Raw genomic sequence first — 17,596 nt, 5'->3', positions numbered from 1 at the left:
CTCGAGCAAACTTTGGCGCCAAACGTGTGGCAGGGCATTCTTTGTCAACCAGGTGCTGGATCAACCGACCGACCGTTATGAAGTCTGCATCGGTAGGTTCCAACCTGTCCAGCGAACATCTTTGGCGCCAACTGGTCGGTGGGGATGGACCCCACTGTCCACGAAAACATCTTTACATCGCTGGACCATTGCGGGCCTGCGAAGCGAGTCGGCGGCAGTAGGCTGTGACATGAGGGGTCGCCGCACCAGCAGCGGGCACTGACGCATCCGACGGCCATCACGTGAGGCGACCGCTCGCTTGCCGGTGGCGCGCCGTCCGGTGTGGGTCGGCGGCGACCATATGAACTAATTAAGTTGGGCTGGGGACCTCGTGGCGGCTGGACTGCGATCTCTAGAATGTGTACTAACTCTGTTGGAGAACAAGTGATGACGGTACTGTTTGAAATAAAGACTTCAGTCCCTTCCCCCCTGCAAAATCAAAGGACGTGGGCTTAGGTTAGTATAAGTACACTTCATTGTTTGACGTGATTCTGATAGGTTACCAGTGAAAGAAGATAAGTGACAGAGAAAGTTCGTACGTGTCATCGATTATGGTGTTGGGATTTGAACTTGTGATAGATTTTTGTTATGGATGTAAGGAAAATGGCTTTCTCGCCGAGAAAATCGGACATCTTGACTAAATAATAAGTGATAATAATAAATAGAAGTACTGATTTTGAGACATTATCGTGTTGGAATTTGAATTTGGCGCAATTTTCTAGTGGGGGTAGGCCTATAATAATAAATAAAAATAATAATACATGATAATAAATGATAATGAATAATAATAAATAAAAGTAAGGTTTTGCAGCCATTATCGTGCTGGAATTTGAATTTGGAGGGAATTTTCTAGTGGAGGCAGGTCAATAATGTTAAATAATAATAAACGATAATAAATGATAATAAATGATAATGAATGATAATGAATGTTAATAAATGATAATAATAATGAATAATAATAAAGACAAGTACAGTTATGCATGCATTATCCAGTTGCAATTTGAATTTCGATGCTATTTTTTCTGGAGGCTTAGTGTAGGAGATGTAGCCCAATTGGTCTATTTTCCTGCCAAAATTCAAAATTCCCGCCATTTTTTCTGGAGGTTAGGTTAGTGGACATAGCACAATTGGCCTATTTTCAAGCCAAAAGCCGCCATCTTGGATGACCTCATGTGCTGTTGCCAAGTCTACATGCCGCCATCTTGGATGACGTCATCGTCGCCATCTTGAATAAATTTGGCAACAATGCAGCGTGTCGTGACGCATAGGTTGTCCTACTACTACAGATGACCTCAGCAGATGGTCCCTTAGGAATTCACACACATTTGAACATTTTTGAACTACTTAAGTGCCAGCTCTCATATGTACATACTCAAACCAATGTAACACGATTCGATCCTTAAACCAAAGACACTGATCCTACTGGTAGTATGGAGCATACATACAGTGAATGATACTTTTTTATCCTGCACAACTGCAATGATGTTCTGTAGCTGTAAATAGCAAAATCTAAGAATCAATGCTATTATCACTAAACAGGGAGACAGCATTTGAAGACTTAACCTAACAGTATTCTGTCACATTGCCCATAAGCTTATTAGTATGACAGACTCCAACGTTAACAGGGAAGTGACTTGAATTTTCAGCTTGGTGCCTAAATCAAGGAATTTAACGTTGGGAAGTTTTTCCAGAGCTCTGTATCCAACCTAATGCAATCACAGCCCGTAGAGCAACATTTATAAGTTCACAGTTTAAAGCTTAGCAGATGTAGAGTAAAAGTCTCTCACTTACAGATATTGCAGGTAGTTCTAGACGCTACAAAGTAGCATTTTTATCGGCAGAAGTCCTGCCCTGCCGCAACCACAGTTGACAAATCATGGGATACCTCCTCAATCGTGTCGGATCTCTTTTTACCCGGCGAAGTGTAGGACCTCGACGTGGCATGGACTCAACAAGTAGTTGGCAGCCCCTGCACAAGTATAGAGCCATCCGTATTCCCAGTGCATGATTTTGTATACGATCTGACCTCTCAATTATGTCCCATATATGTTCGATGGGATGCATGTCGGACGATCTGGGTGGCTAAATCATTCGCTCGAATTATCCAGAATGTTCCTCAAAATGGCTTTGAGAACTATGGTACTTAACTTCTGCTGTCATCAGTCCCCTAGAACTTAGAACTACTTAAACCTAACCAACCTAATGACATCACACACATCCATGCCCGAGGCAAATGTTCCTCAAACCAGTCGCGAACAGTTGTGGCTCGGTGACATGGCGCATGTCATCAACAAAAATTCGATCGGTGTTTGGGAACATGAAGTCAATGAATGGCTGCAAATGGCCTCTAAGTAGCCAAACATCACCCGGACCCACTCGATTTAATATTAATGCAGTCCATACGATTATGGAGCCACCACACCTTCCACAGTGTCTTGTTGACAACCGATGTGCAAGGCTTCATGGGGACTGTGCCATACTCGAGCACTAGCAAATTGAAATCGGGACTCATGTGACCAGGCCACTGTTTTCCAGTCGTCTAGGGTCCAACCGATATGGCTACGAGGCCAGCTGAGGCGCTGTGAGCGAAGTCGTGATGTTAACAAAGTCACTAGCTTCGATTGTCTTCTGCCATAGCCCATTAACGCCAGATTTCACCACACTGTCCTAACGGATACAATTGTTGTATTTCTACATAGATATCTACGGTTATTTCACCCAGTGCTGCTTGTCTGTTAGCACTGACAACTCGGACATCAAGTGGAACCTGTCGGAAGCTGCGTTGCCCGTGCTGAGAGGTAATCCCTTAAATTTGGTATTCTTGGTACACTCTTGACATTGTAGTCATCTGAAAATTGAACTCCATAACTATTTCGGAAATTAAGTGTCCCGAGCGTCTAAGGCCAACTACCATTCCGCGTAAAATGTTTGTTAAATACCATCATGCGACCATGATCACGTCTTCACTGAGTACAAATAACAGCTCAGCCAATGCACTGCCCATTCATACACTGAAGAGCCAAAGAAAGTACACTACTGGCGATTAAAATTGCTACACCGAGAAGAAATGCAGATAATAAATGGGCATTCATTGGACGAATATATTATACTAGAACTGACATGTGATTACATTTTCGCTGGCCGGTGTGGCCGTGCGGTTCTAGGCGCTTCAGTCTGGAACCGCGTGACCACTGCGGTCGCAGGTTCGAATCCTGCCTCGGGCGTGGATGCGTGTGACGTTCTTAGGTTGGTTGGGTTTAAGTAGTTGTAAGTTCTAGGGGACTGATGACCGCAGATGTTTAGTCCCATAGTGCTCAGAGCCATTTGAACCATTTGATTACATTTTCACGCAATTTGGGTGCATAGATCCAGAGAAATCAGTACCCAGAACAATCACCACTGGGCGTAATAACGGCCTTGATACTCCTGGGCATTGAGTCAAACAGGTACAGCTGCCCATGCAGCTTCAACACGATACCACAGTTCATCAAGAGTAGTGACAGGCGTATTGTGACGAGCCAGTTGCTCGGCCACCATTGACCAGACTTTTTCAATTGGTGAGAGATCTGGAGAATGTGCTGGCCAGGGCAGCAGTCGAACATTTTCTGTATCCAGAAAGGCCCGTACAGGACCTGCAACATGCGGTCACGCATTATCCCGCTGAAATGTAGGATTTCGCAGGGATCGAATGAAGGGTAGACCCACGGGTCGTAACACATCTGAAATGTAATGTCCACTGTTCCAAAGTGCCGTCAATGCGAACAAGAGGTGACCGAGACGTGTAACCAATGGCACCCCATACCATCACACCGGGTGATACGCCAGTAGGGCGATGACGAATACACGCTTCCAATGTGCGTCCACCGCGATGTCGCCAAACACGGATGCAATCATCATGATACTGTAAACAGAACCTGGATTCATCCGAAAAAATAACGTTTTGCCATTCGTGCACCCAGGTTCGTCGTTGAGTACACCATCACAGGCGCTCCTGTCTGTGATGCAGCGTCGAGGGTAACCGCAACCATGGTCTCCGAGCTGATAGTCCATGCTGCTGTAAACGTCGTCGAACTGTTCGTGCAGATGGCTGTTGTCTTGCAAACGTCACCATCTGTTGACTCAGGGATCGAGACGTGGCTGCACGATCCGTTACAGCCATGCGGATAAGATGCCTGTCATCTCGACTGCTAGTGATACGAGGCCATTGAGATCGAGCACGGCATTCCGTATTACCCTCCTGAACCCACCGGTTCCATATTCTGCTAACAGTCATTGGATATCGACCAATGCGAGCAGCAGTGTTGCGATTCGATAAACCGCAATCGCGATAGGCTACAATCTGACCTTTATCAAAGTCGTAAACGTGATGAAACGCATTTCTCCTCCTTACACGAGGCATCACAACAACGATTCACCAGGCAACGCCGTTCAACTGCTGTTTGTGAATGAGAAATCGGTTGGAAACTTTCCCGATGGCAGCAGGTTGTAGGCGTCGCCACCGGCACCAACCTTGTGTGAATGCTCTGAAAAGCTAATCATTTTATATCACAGCATCTTCTTCCTGTCGGTTAAATTTCGCGTCTGTAGCACGTCATCTTCGTGGTGTAGCAATTTTAATGGCCAATAATGCAGTATGCCTGCGTAATATGTTGCAGGGCCCACGCGAATGCACAGGAGCGCCGCAACACGACATGTCATGGAGTCGACTAAGGTCTGTAGTAGTGCTGGAGGGAATTGACACCATGAATCCTCCAGGGCTGTCGATAAATCAGTAAGAGTACGAGGGGGTGGAGATTTTTTCTGAACAGCACATTGCAAAGCATCGCAGATATGCTCAATAATGTTCGTGTCTAGGGAGTTTGGTGGCCAGCGAAAGTGTTTCAATTCAGAAGAGTGTTCCTGGAGCCACTCTGTAGGAATTCTGGACGTGTGGAGTGTAGCATTGTCCTGCTAGAATTGCCAAAGTCCGTCGGAATGCACAATGCACATGAATGGATGCAAGTGATGAGACAGCATGCTTACGTACGTGTCACTTGTCAGAGTCGTTTCTAGACTTATCAGGGGTCCCACATCACTCCAACTGAACAGGCCCCTCACCATTACAAGGGCCACCACCAGCTTGAACAGTCCACTGCTGACATGCAGGGTCCATGGATTCATAAGGTTGTTACCATACCCGTACATGTCCGTCCACTTCGTACAATTTGAAACGAGACTCGTCAGACCAGGCAACATCTTCCATCCATCAACATTCCAATGTCGGTGTTGACGGGCCCACGCGAAGTGTAACACTCTGTGTCGTGCAGTCATTAAGGGTACACTAGTGGGCCTTTGGCTCCGAAAGCCCATATCGATGATGTTTTGTTGAATGGTTCGCACGCTGACACTGGTTGATGGGCCAGCATTGAAATCTGCAGCAATTTGGGGAGGGGTTGTACTTCTGTCACGTCGAACAATTCACTTCAGTCATCGATAGTTCCGCTCTCGCTGGATTTTTTTCCCGCCATAGGGACACCGGAGATTTGATGTTTTACCGGATTCCTGATATTCACGGTACACTCGTGAAATGGTCATACGGGAGAATTCCCACTTCATCGCTACCTCGGAGATGCTGTGTCCCATCGCTCGTGCGCCGACTATAACACCACGTTCAAACTCACTTAAATCTTGATAACCTGCCATTGTAACAGCAGTAACCGATCTAACAACTGCGCCAGACACTTGTATTATACAGGCATTGCTTGCCACAGCGCCGTAGTCTGCCTGTTTTCATATCTCTGTATTTGAATACTCATGCTTATACCAGTTTCTTTAGCGCTTCAGTGTACCTCGTGTACGCGATACTACTGCCATCTGTATATGTGCATATTGTTGTCCTATGACGTTTGTCAAAAAAATTGTTCAAATTGCTCTGAGCACTATGGGACTTAACATCTATGGTCATCAGTCCCCTAGAACTTAGAACTACTTAAACCTAACTAACCTAAGGACAGCACGCAACACCCAGCCATCACGAGGCAGAGAAAATCCCTGACCCCGCCGGGAATCGAACCCGGGAACCCGGGCGTGGGAAGCAAGAACGCTACCGCACGACCACGAGATGCGGGATGACGTTTGTCAGCTCAGTGTAGATGAAGAGTGGCAAGTGTCATAAGATCGAAGAAAATGTGCAGATTTGTGGTCCATACGCATCGAGGGATATGTATCTCACGCAAACACGAGAACGACCGGCGATGCGTGATGTCAGAAGACGAAGTTTTCTTCTGTCTCTGGAAGAATGTAGCGTCATTATTGACATGAAAGCGGTTGTCATACACGTCAGTAGAATGGAGTCTTGGCCCAGTAAATGCTGAATAAGGTTGAAAGACAATGCTACTGCTCATAGGTCTACCAGTTGGATCAGAGGTAATCCTACAACTGTCACTGATCCTGCCGCCGTTAAGAATCCATAATATATCTGACCTAACAGACATCAAGAAGGGATAAATAGGAGACCATCGTCAAATATCTGCTACAGCCATATACAGATACTGTATCTAGTGTTACAGCAACATACACAGATCATAGCCAGAGCCATATGTTTAATTTAGTTCAAGAAAATCACTATCACAGCATGCAGACAGACACCCTGATACAGCGTCCGACGTATTGCAGCAGTGCGCAGAACTATTTTCAGACAAGCTCCATTGGAGGAGGACACTCGGAGTTGTTTCCAGACTTTGAGTTTTCACTATCTCCAGCGTCAGACCACTCTTATTGCATAGTACACCAATTAATGTGGCGTTATTCTCTGCAACGTTAAATACCTTCTTATGCGGTGTTCTCAGTACGAGAGTTCACTGTACTGTTAATTTGTGAAAATCCACGAATTACTGTCATGAATGTTGTGCTGAAAAGTAATGTTTGAAATCAGTTATGTCAGAATTCAGCGCAAATAAATGGAATGTTCATCTCTCAACCACTGACAAAGATACTTTATTACCGGACAAAATATATGAGGACGACTGAAGGATAGTGAAAATACACTTCAACAATGAGAGTCCTAAGCAGAACACTCATTTTCAGCAGTCTACATTCAGAAACATGATGTATGACAGCCAACTCATCCCAAGTGTGATGTCCTTACGTGTACAGATTTTATGGAACTATCTGGTGAACCCTTGGAAAGCTCACCCGTCAGGAAACGACAGAAGAAGTCTTTGGTACGAATTTCTTGCATTCACTCGCTAGGAATGTAACATTGAAACGGTACAGTAGTTTCCGCTCTATAAGCAGCAGGTTTCGCATCGGGAAATAGAAACAGAGGCGGCTCCGCATCTTTATTACACGACGCGCTCGGCCGCGGGTGCAACACAACCCATGTGGACGGGTGGAAAGAAATGTGTGAGGCTTCATAATAAGTATTTATATGTGTCGTGTACTATGCATTTCTTGTACGTGAATGTGAATCTGCACGTGAACTTTCCTAATCCTCCTCACACCTTTCCGTAAAGCGTGGCCAAATATTTGTTGGGAAGTAGTTCTGTAGTATAGTAGTGCCAACCTTACTCCTGGCTAGGGAATCAGAGAGACAGCACAGGCAGGTAAAAGTCAAAGACTTTCCAGTGTCACAAGATTTGGGGCGGAAAGGTTCGACCACCCCCTCCACCGGGGCCCAGGAAGACCTCCGGGTGCCCGCCATATTCTAGAGGGTTACAGAAGACGGGTAATTGAACAGACGTGCCCTCAGTGCGTCTGTCTCAATGTTCACGCATGGAAGAGAGGTATTTGAATAATTGTACTAATTCTTTTATTTCCAGCTTCGGATTGTGTAAGGTAATCAACGTGCTTGTTTAATTCCGGAAATTTGACCCCCTGTGTTAAAGTTTCTGATCCCCAGTTTGCCCGTTATCCTCCTCATATAGTGAATGTCCTATGTGAAATATTGGAAGACTTTGGTGGTATACATTTGGCCAACGCAATTCCGTCTTGCCCGTAGAAAAGTGCGTGCAGATTCCTATATAATATACCCGAGCTATAAGTTGTAAAATTGTGATATCTGTAAACTGCAACAATTGTTGCAATGGCTGTAAAATCGAGTGACAATATTTAAAATAAATACGTAATCAATTGTCATCAATCTTTAACATACCTCAAAAATCACAAATAAGTCAAGTTAAAGGAATTCATTTAAAATAAAAGATATAGAATGCAGGGAACCACACATTAGCGTGTGAGCCCTCCAGCCCCTTGCCTAGTATCGTACAGAAAGGGCACGCTCTCTAGGTAGCGCTCTCAAGCTCCCCTCCCCAGTTACCCGTTGCGCAATTTTGATTCAGGGCTTGACATCAACTTTTATCTGGCGTCCCTAGGCAAGGAGGTAAGACGGTAAACTTTCAACATTTCAACACAATACACTATGCTAAATATAGTATTATAGGACTTTCATCAAACTGAGAGTTCAATGTAGTGTTAATTTTTGAAAATCCACTAATTAATGACACGAACATGTCATTCCATCACAGTAAACTGCTTAGACAAAGCATGCTCCGTTTTGTCAACACTTGTAGCTGAACTGCTTCCCCCAGTACCGTTTCACGCCTGCAAACGGGTTATTCACTAACCAGGAATGTAACATAGTAAACCACTTAGTAGGGTAATGATGTTTCTATGACAGTAGCCTACAGATGCTGATGTGTATGGACATATAACACATTTCGTCAGCTTTTTTAGTTTGTAAACATTGCATACCTGGTGCGGCCTGCACGGTTGAGTTTTCCTTCCTGTCACCCATTGAGTTTTCCTGCCATTACAGTGAAACTAGGCTAGTTGTGCTAAGTTTGGAATGCAAGACGACCACTTGTACCAAGTATAAAATCCAAAATACTCGCTTATCCTACTAGATTTTTCACCTGTACGTGAGTAAATTTGGTACAATTTATGCTGTAAAATGGGGAAATTGTTGCAGTCACACTGTAGCCGGAGCATTTGGGAACAGTTTCACTGTTGTTGCTGTATCATGACGATGTAGGGTGGCAAGTGTCATGTAGTCAGCATTGTGTGATTAAGTTACCGCTGTCACCAGAAGATGGCAGACGATTTGTACAGTCAGATAATGTTAATACCCTAGTTTGGAGACACTACAGTATTTGGCTGACTCTGACAGTAATTGAATGTGGACGGCTGAAAGCATGACAATCCTCGCTTCATACCTATACAAATGACTGTTTCTAGTGTCCAGCATGCTACTTCACCAAAAACTGTATGGCAGCATAAGTCAGACACTGACAAATGTACTTTAACGTGTAAGTTAGATCATTATTAGTCCCCGCGTGCCTTGTAATGTTGTAGAACAAATCTTTAAGTATTTTGATAAATAATATCTCAAACCGTCACAGTATATGTATGATCATGAGACGAAAGGTCTAAGAGATAGATTTTCTGGTACAGTTTCTCGCTGTTTCTCCCAGCATGAGACAATTGTCGAACATTTTGCTATCACATTCCTGCAGCGGTTGGAACAGTCTGCGATATATCTGACTGTCATGATGGTAGCATTTATGACGAGGTAGCAAACAGATATTTGAAATTCTAGGGACAGGATATAGCGAAAGAATGGTAATAAACAACATGTAGAAGATATAAATTACAGAGAGAGATGCCTGGATTCGGGATTGAAAAGAGGTAAGACGAAGAGCTGCAGTCCTATCAACCTGTAGTTAAATCTGTACATCCAAAAAGAACCAAGAGCTGGTGAGGTATTCCATGCAGTTGTACAGACAGAAAAGCCATCTTAAAGTATGCCGATTACACTTTGTATAGTATGGTCACAGGATGTTTAAATGCTTCCTTGTCGATTTTACCCAGTATTTCTCCTGTATATCACATTACAATTCTATGTAGGAGAAATGATGTTTATGCTTTGATGCTATCTCTCACGGAGATGAAGTTGGAAAATTTATCACGTAGATAGCTGTTAAGCGCACCACACATATTTTGAAGTTTTCCTCAGTTGGACTCATCTTCCCACCATGAAGCTGTCGGATGTTAAGCACTTTATGGCAGAACAAGCACACAAAGTGTGTGCCCAATGGGTGGCTCACAATCTTCAACCACCACATGAAGTTTGTCGAATGGGACTCTCTCTTGAACATCTGCAGCACTGTATCAAGGAAGGAAGTGAGTTACTATCATGAGTGGTCGCTGGAGACGTGGTGTCATCACTTCGAACCCGAATCAAAACGGTGAAGTCTCCAGTGTAAGCAAGCAGACACTGCCACCCAAAAATATCCAAGGCCGTCCCCATAAATGGATGAAATGTTATGCTCACCTCGTTCTTTAACCAAAAGTGACCCCTTCTTACCAACTTCTGCAGTGTTGTACCTCGATGAATGCGCCGCCGTGGCCACGCTCCGCAAAGCTATGAAATCAAAACGGGCAGTGCAACACACAGTAGGAGTCATTGTGCTATACAAAAATACAAGGCAGCATACATCAAACACAGTCAAGGACCTCTTTCAGATATTAAGATGCGAAGCCCTCAGTCGCCTTCCATAGAGTCTGGACCTGTCTCCCTGTGAGTATGCCGTTTTTGATTAGCTGAAGAAGGCTCTGTGAGGCAAACGATTCACCTCAGATGAGGACGTCAAGCGGTACGTTCGGAACAGGTTCCCAGCGCGGCCCCAGGTATTTTACGAGACGACCATTCACAGTAGTGAGTCGCCATGGGACAAGTGCCTCAATAGCGCTGTGCAATACTTATGAAATAAATGTACTCGCTTCTGTTTAGAGCTCCCTGCTATTTTTTTGCTTAATGGCTCTCTAAACTATTTCATTGAAGAAGTCGAAAGAAACATAAACGTGTTGTGATCTCCGAAATAAATATGGTGAGGGGCAAACGGCATCATATTCCTTATTTTTAGGGTGACGATACGTTATATAGAGGGTAATTTCAGCAGCGAGCGAGCAGCGTTGTTGCATGGCGGTAGCAGTCAATGTGAGCTGGACAGAACTCCTCAGTCGCTGCTTCAGTACAGGTTAGTTTTGCATTTTTCTGTCCCTGTGGATACATATAGAAAAAACGAATATCCTACTAGACTAATATGGGACCGATCTATGGAAGCGTTCCGCTTTAAAAAAAGTTTTGTTGGGAAACAAACCGACGCTTTCCGTCGCTAGAAACATATGATGAGCAGTTTTTGTTAGGAATGACTTCAGCTACACATCGCAAAAAAGAAATTGCAAATATCCATCGCTACGCCAGAGAAAATGTCAGAGAGGGATACCCGGTAAGAAAACCGTAAATTGTTTGAGTATGATCATGTTGGCTGCTTGTTCCTTTCAAGATTTCTGTGCAAACGTAAAAGTGCCTGAGTAGGTTGTGTGTGTTCCGCTGGACGAAATCTTTGAAACACAGTAACACATCATTTCAGCAACACAGTGTTATAAGAGGATCACTTACAGATGACGGAAATATCATGTGATTTGTATAAATCCCGGACAAAACACCTAGGAACTGGAGGACACGATTTTATTTGGCATGGAACGGATAAATACCCGAAAAGTCAAGTAAGCCAAATCAGTTAATTAATATCCTCACACTCGAATCTATAGTAACATTGTGTTTTATGGACTTCACAAAATTTTGGCTAACATAAGCTGTATAATAACATCAATCAACGTCCACGTTGGATATCACATCCGTATTCGAAATCGCAAGGGGCAGGATTTGGCTAGTACCAAAATAAATATTGAAGTAAGAGTTCAACATGTTCCAACAGCCTATGATGGACAGACAACTTGGTTTTAAAATTCAAATGAGGTCATATTTTACGACAGTGTCTGCGGTTATACGTTACTTTGATTACCATAAGAAATACTTTACTTCCTCTCGGCTGTACACTATCGTTTTTACACATCCTTCTACAGAAACGCTCTTCGTTCCTTTATTTGCTAGTAATGTTACACTAACATTTTCTTTGGTCTGTGTTTTGCGCCAGTTATGGTTTAGGAAGGTTTGCACTTCTTGTCAACGGTGGAAAAAATTTTGGCTTCTGCGATGGCATTTTCTTTTATTAACGGTTTCCAATTAAACATTACATAATTTGCAATCATGTTTGTCAGGGCCTCTGCTCTGTAGGGTGTGACAAATATCACGTATGTCCAAAATTTGTGCATCTTAGAGAAGGAATATAGGAATTTGACTATAATGACAAAATGTTTTCTCCATGACTGTTCATATGTTTAAGCTGTAATAGAACGTGAGTGTTCCTTGGGAATGTAGAAAGTAAATCTATTGGAATTCAGTTAGTTGCAGACGGTAAAACAGACTGATAAGGGAGAACAATTTTGCTAAGTGTATTACACATAAAAGTACGTATAATCGACGGTGGTCTGTACAAACAAACGAACTTGACGGTCTCTGTAACCCCACAATTGTCTCCATGCTACTTTGTCCGGGTTGCCACACTACACACGTAGACAGGATCAGACGTCACAACATTTCGTGGTGAATCATTTCAAGGGTAGATAGTCAATACTGAAATCTCAGAGTTTTGTTTGGAAAGACTGGACACTCTGGGAAAAATTCTCAACAGTAAGTTTTTCACTGGTGTCTGACTTAGGTTTTAATGAATATGACACAATATGTGTACTAACCTCTGGAAGTCTACAGCCATGTAGCGTGGTGTCGTCGAGTACCCGTCGATATCCACGTGTTGGTAAGACATGACACATTCTCATTGATTCCGCTAGTGCAGCTCTGGTGTAAACCAATCTACAAATAGTAAATGTTTTTGTCATTATTTCATTGATATGGATTCACAGACATCATTTTTACGCGAATTATATAAGCAAATATGACAATGGTTGAGGTCTCACTTGTTTATAAATCACAAAAAATCAACTGGCTCTAAGCGCTATGGGACTTAACATCTAAGGTTATCAGTCCCCTAGACTTAGAAATAATTAAATCTAACTAACCTAAAGACATCACACACAACCATGCCCGAGGCAGAATTCGAACCTGCGACCGGAGCAGCAGCGCCGTTCGAGACTGAAGCACCTAGAACCACTCGGCCACAACGGCCGGCCAACGATTATGTGAACATTTTAGGTGATCAGGTGCTCCCCCTGATTCAAATGTTATTCCCAAACAACGATGCCATATTTCAGGATGATAATGCACGCATTCACATAGCCAGGACAGTGCAATCGTGGTATGAGGAACACACAAACTGAACTGCAGCGTCTTCCCTGGCACCACAGTCCCCAAACTTGAACATTATCGAACCCTTGTTGGCGGTATTGGAGCGCAGACTCTGGAGCAGACTTCCGCCTGCCTCGTCACTACAGGCGTTAGAAGAGGTTCCGATCAAAGAGTGGCAAAACATTCCATTTGAGACTATACAATCCTTATATGCGAATATTACAAGGAGAATGGCAGCTGCATTAAGCGCAAATGGAAGTCCAACCCCTTTTTAATAAACCATTGCCAACTAAGAACAGGTGTTCACATTGTTTTGCCTAGCCACTGTATGTAAATAGTCAGAATCCGGCGCTGCGGTCGGCAACGCCTATATAAGACAACAGTAGTTAGACAGGTTACTGCTGCTACAATGGTAGGTTATTAACATTTAAGTGAGTTTGAACGTGGTGTTACAGCCGGCGCACGAGCGATGAGACACAGCATCTCCGAGGTAGCGATGAAGAGGGGATTTTTACCGTATAACCAATTCACGACTGTACCATGAATATCAGGAATCCGGTACAACATCAGCGCCTCGACATCACTGCGGCCGGGAAAAGATCCTGCAACAACGGGACCAACAACGACTGAAGAGTATCGTTCAACGTGACAAAAGTGCAACCCCTCCTCAAATTCCTGCAGATTTCAATGCTGGACCATCAGCCAGTGTCAGCGTGCGAACCAGTCAACGAAACAACATCAATACGGGCTTTCGGAGCCGAACACCCACTCGTGTACCGTTGATAACTGCACGACGCAAAGTTTTACGCGTCGCCTGGACCTGTCAACACCAACTTGGACTGTTGATGACTGGAAACATGTTGTCTAGTAGGATGAGTCTCGTTTCAGATTGTACTGAGCGGATGGATGTGTACGGATATGGTTCAACCTCAGGAATCCATGGACCCTGCATGTTAGCAACGGACTGTTCAAGCTAGTGGAGGCTCTGTAATTTTGTAGGGCGTCTGCAGTTGGAGTGATATGGGACCCCTGATACGTCTAGATACGATTCTGGCATGTGATACGTACGTAAGCCTGCTGTCTAATCACCTGCATCCATTCATGTTCATTGTGTATTCCGACTGACTTTTCCAGTTCCAGCAGGACAATGCGACACCCACAATTGCTACAGAGGGTCTCGAGGAACACTCTTCTGAGCTTAAACACTTCCACCGGCCACCAAACTCCTCAGACATGAATCTTATTGAGCATATCTGGAATGCCTTGCAATGTGCTTTTCAGAAGAGATCTCCACCCCGTACTCTTACGAATTTATGGACAGCCCTGCAGACTTCATGATAGTAGTGACCAAAGTCCAATCACATTGGAGGGGTATCTCAAGGGAGGGCAGACCAACGTTTGATTCCTGTAGAGGGCCAACAGCCTGGATGATCGACTGATTCGGCCTTGTAACATTAGCCAACGTGGCCTTGCTATGATGGTGCTGCAAACGGCTTACAGCAAGGGAAAGCTACAGACGATGTATTTCACAGGAACATATATCACTACTGCATGGTTTAATGATAACTGCATCCTATGGGTAAAATATTCCGGGCTTTAAATAGTACCTCACTTGGGACCGGTCGAGAACTATCAGAACACTATCATAAAAAAAAATAAGGCCGAACAAGTAATCTGCAGCTATCAACGAGCGATTCACAAACATCGATCATAGAGAAGTTTATCCGCGAGAGGCACCTTGTGTTACGTCTTTTTCATATCAGAAAGCCTTTCATAAATCCGCACCACCACCTGGTAATTGAAATACGTGCTTTCCAAGTGTGGAACAAGTGTATGATTACAGTAAGCATTTGCCAGCAAACAGAATTCAGTACGTCGTTATTAATGGATAGACATGGGCAGAAGTGAAATAGAGTCTGGCCAACCTGAACAACTTATGATAGGGTCGCTAGTATTTGTGAACCACAACCCCACCGACAAATTATCGGGAGTTGTTCAGGGATAATTACTGGATATTTTTGTATAAGGGACATGTAGTCTCCGGCGGTCCGTTACAGAGAACTGCATTTCGTTTGATTTCTTGCCCTCATTTATCTTTGTATCTTCATTCCACTGAAAATCGGTGCATAACATTGCAAATTCCGCTGGTATGCACTGTGTGTCTTGTTTTAAAACCCTTGTTCCATTCACTCATGGCACTTGTTGCGACAATAATAAAGTCCACTTTACTCTTCGACCTCAAGACTGAATTCAGTACTGCTCGGTTCTACATCTCTTTCCTTTTTTTTCGGTTGAGTTAATTGTTTGTTACCAGTGATACGGTGCAGTACTGATAGGTTCACTGATGTAAATTCTGCATCTCGTATATGGGTTCACTGACTGCAGCGAAAGGCCGGCACAAAGACGCTATTCTGAGACGTGGCAACCCCATTACACAACATTTCATCTGTTTGGAGATTTTTGCATTATCTGCGTTTTGTGTTGTCGTATTATCTACCTTTTTACTATTATTAAGGTTTTTCCCATAAAGATAGGTAATCTGGGTGACAAACGGAATAAGTCGTAACTATATCACTACTCTGTAAAGAACCACTGGAGACCAGGTGTCCCTTATTCCAAAACACTCAAAAAATATCCCATCAACAACCTCCGAAATTTTATCGGTGGCGTTCTGGCTAACCCAGTGTACTGTATAATTGGCTTTCCGGATAACAGCCGGCCGCGGTGGTCTCGCGGTTCTAGGCGCGCAGTCCGGAACCGTGCGACTGCTACGGTCGCAGGTTCGAATCCTGCCTCGGGCATGGATGTTTGTGATGTCCTGAGGTTAGTTAGGTTTAAGCAGTTCTAAGTTCTAGGGGACTAATGACCACAGCAGTTGAGTCCCATAGTGCTCAGAGCCATTTGAGCCATTTGAACCATTTTTTTTCGGATAACGTCTGTAGTTTTATTAGGCAATTCAAAGAGAATACAGTTATTAACAAGAAGACGATGTCAGAAAATTGTTACGAAATGCAGATACACGCCCAGATGATCACTGACCGGTGCAAAGACTGGCAGCTGACCCTAAACAAAAGTGATTGTTGCGTGATGCCTGTAATCAGACGAAAGGGCGTGACACTATTTACTTCAAATATTGTCAATCAGTCACTGATGTCAGTTACAGCCTTCAAGTCCCTAGGAATAAATCTTCTGAATGGGTAGCTGCGTAGTAGCGTAATAAGTATTAATTTCATTTGGTGATTAGTCACATGATTCTATAAGAGGAACGACAAGCGCTTCAGGAGACGATGACATGAAAATTTTAAAATTAGGAAGTTTTCCAAGAATCGTAAGTAACCATTGGCCTATTATCATTGAGTTTTGTACTTATTTTTAAACAAAAATATCCTTAAATATTTTTATGTCAATTCTTTCAGGACCATTTCACTTATGATCTTCGGAAGCAAAAATGTCATATCAAAAATTTTCTAAATATGTATTACATTGATTTGTTTTTATGATATGTTTCACTTCGTCTAGGATCCTTATAGTCCTGCGGAAAGTACAGTGTGTCTAATCGAATATAGCTCTATTCCTCGTCCTTAAGTGTCTGTGTCTCTGTAAACGTGCTGAAAAATGCACGCATGTTTAAGAAAACTTTTCATCTCCAAACTATCCGTTCAAGACCCTCCAGAAATGTCTATTATTCCTGCAAAAACACCTTGTTTTTTAAAGAGATACAACTCTTTACAACATCTATCTTTCCCTTTATCAACTACGTTGGGTCTGGAATGATATAAGAAGCATTCTTCTGTCAAGGGGGGTGTTTTATCGGTTTTGCTTCTGCAATTATTAACGAACCAGTAATCACTACAATGATGTCAAACCATTGTGAGTTCCACATTCAGACAATGTGTGTTGAGAACACTGGGGGAACGCAGCGGTGCTGCCAGGGGCAAGATTCCAGTGGGAGTGATTTTCCTTTTTTTCCATAACCTGTCATCATTGTCGATTGCCTATACGTGTCGCATAAATGGCTGTCATGAGTGATTGTACAGTATATTATTTGTGTCGCTGTCAATTTGAATGGAGAGGGAGAATGTGAAATCAGGCGCTGGTATACAGTCTACCCTTCGAATAGTACTTTCTTAAGGCCTCCGTTTCACAGACAACGCCAACGACAGTGTCGTATGCCCAAGAAATGCAGAGATGTTTGAGATTTAATCGAGGACATTGGTTGAATGTCTAGTCATCAGGAATTTAAAATACCAACAATCACATATAGCCACCTCCGCGTAGGAGGCTGGTTCTATGAAGAAATAGGCGTACACGATGATCTACATTTCCACATATAGCAGCTCTATCCTAAACATGATAGGCTGCAGGCCTGCC

At 43.5% G+C, this 17,596-nt stretch overlaps 1 protein-coding gene across 1 annotated transcript in view; it reads right to left on the bottom strand.

Annotated features, from left to right (window-relative positions):
- Positions 1-17,596, bottom strand: part of LOC126452440 (methyl farnesoate epoxidase-like) — a 217,144-nt gene that overhangs the window by 10,712 nt on the left and 188,836 nt on the right. The window contains exon 7 of the mRNA XM_050091070.1: positions 12,676-12,793. Coding sequence (XP_049947027.1) covers positions 12,676-12,793 — 118 coding nt within the window. The remainder of the gene's footprint in view (positions 1-12,675; positions 12,794-17,596) is intronic.

Source organism: Schistocerca serialis, unplaced genomic scaffold (genome assembly GCF_023864345.2).
Source record: "Schistocerca serialis cubense isolate TAMUIC-IGC-003099 unplaced genomic scaffold, iqSchSeri2.2 HiC_scaffold_863, whole genome shotgun sequence".
Lineage (NCBI taxonomy): Eukaryota > Metazoa > Arthropoda > Insecta > Orthoptera > Acrididae > Schistocerca > Schistocerca serialis.
The sequence above is the reverse complement of the archived record's forward strand: the minus strand, read 5'-3'. Positions and strand labels throughout refer to the sequence as shown.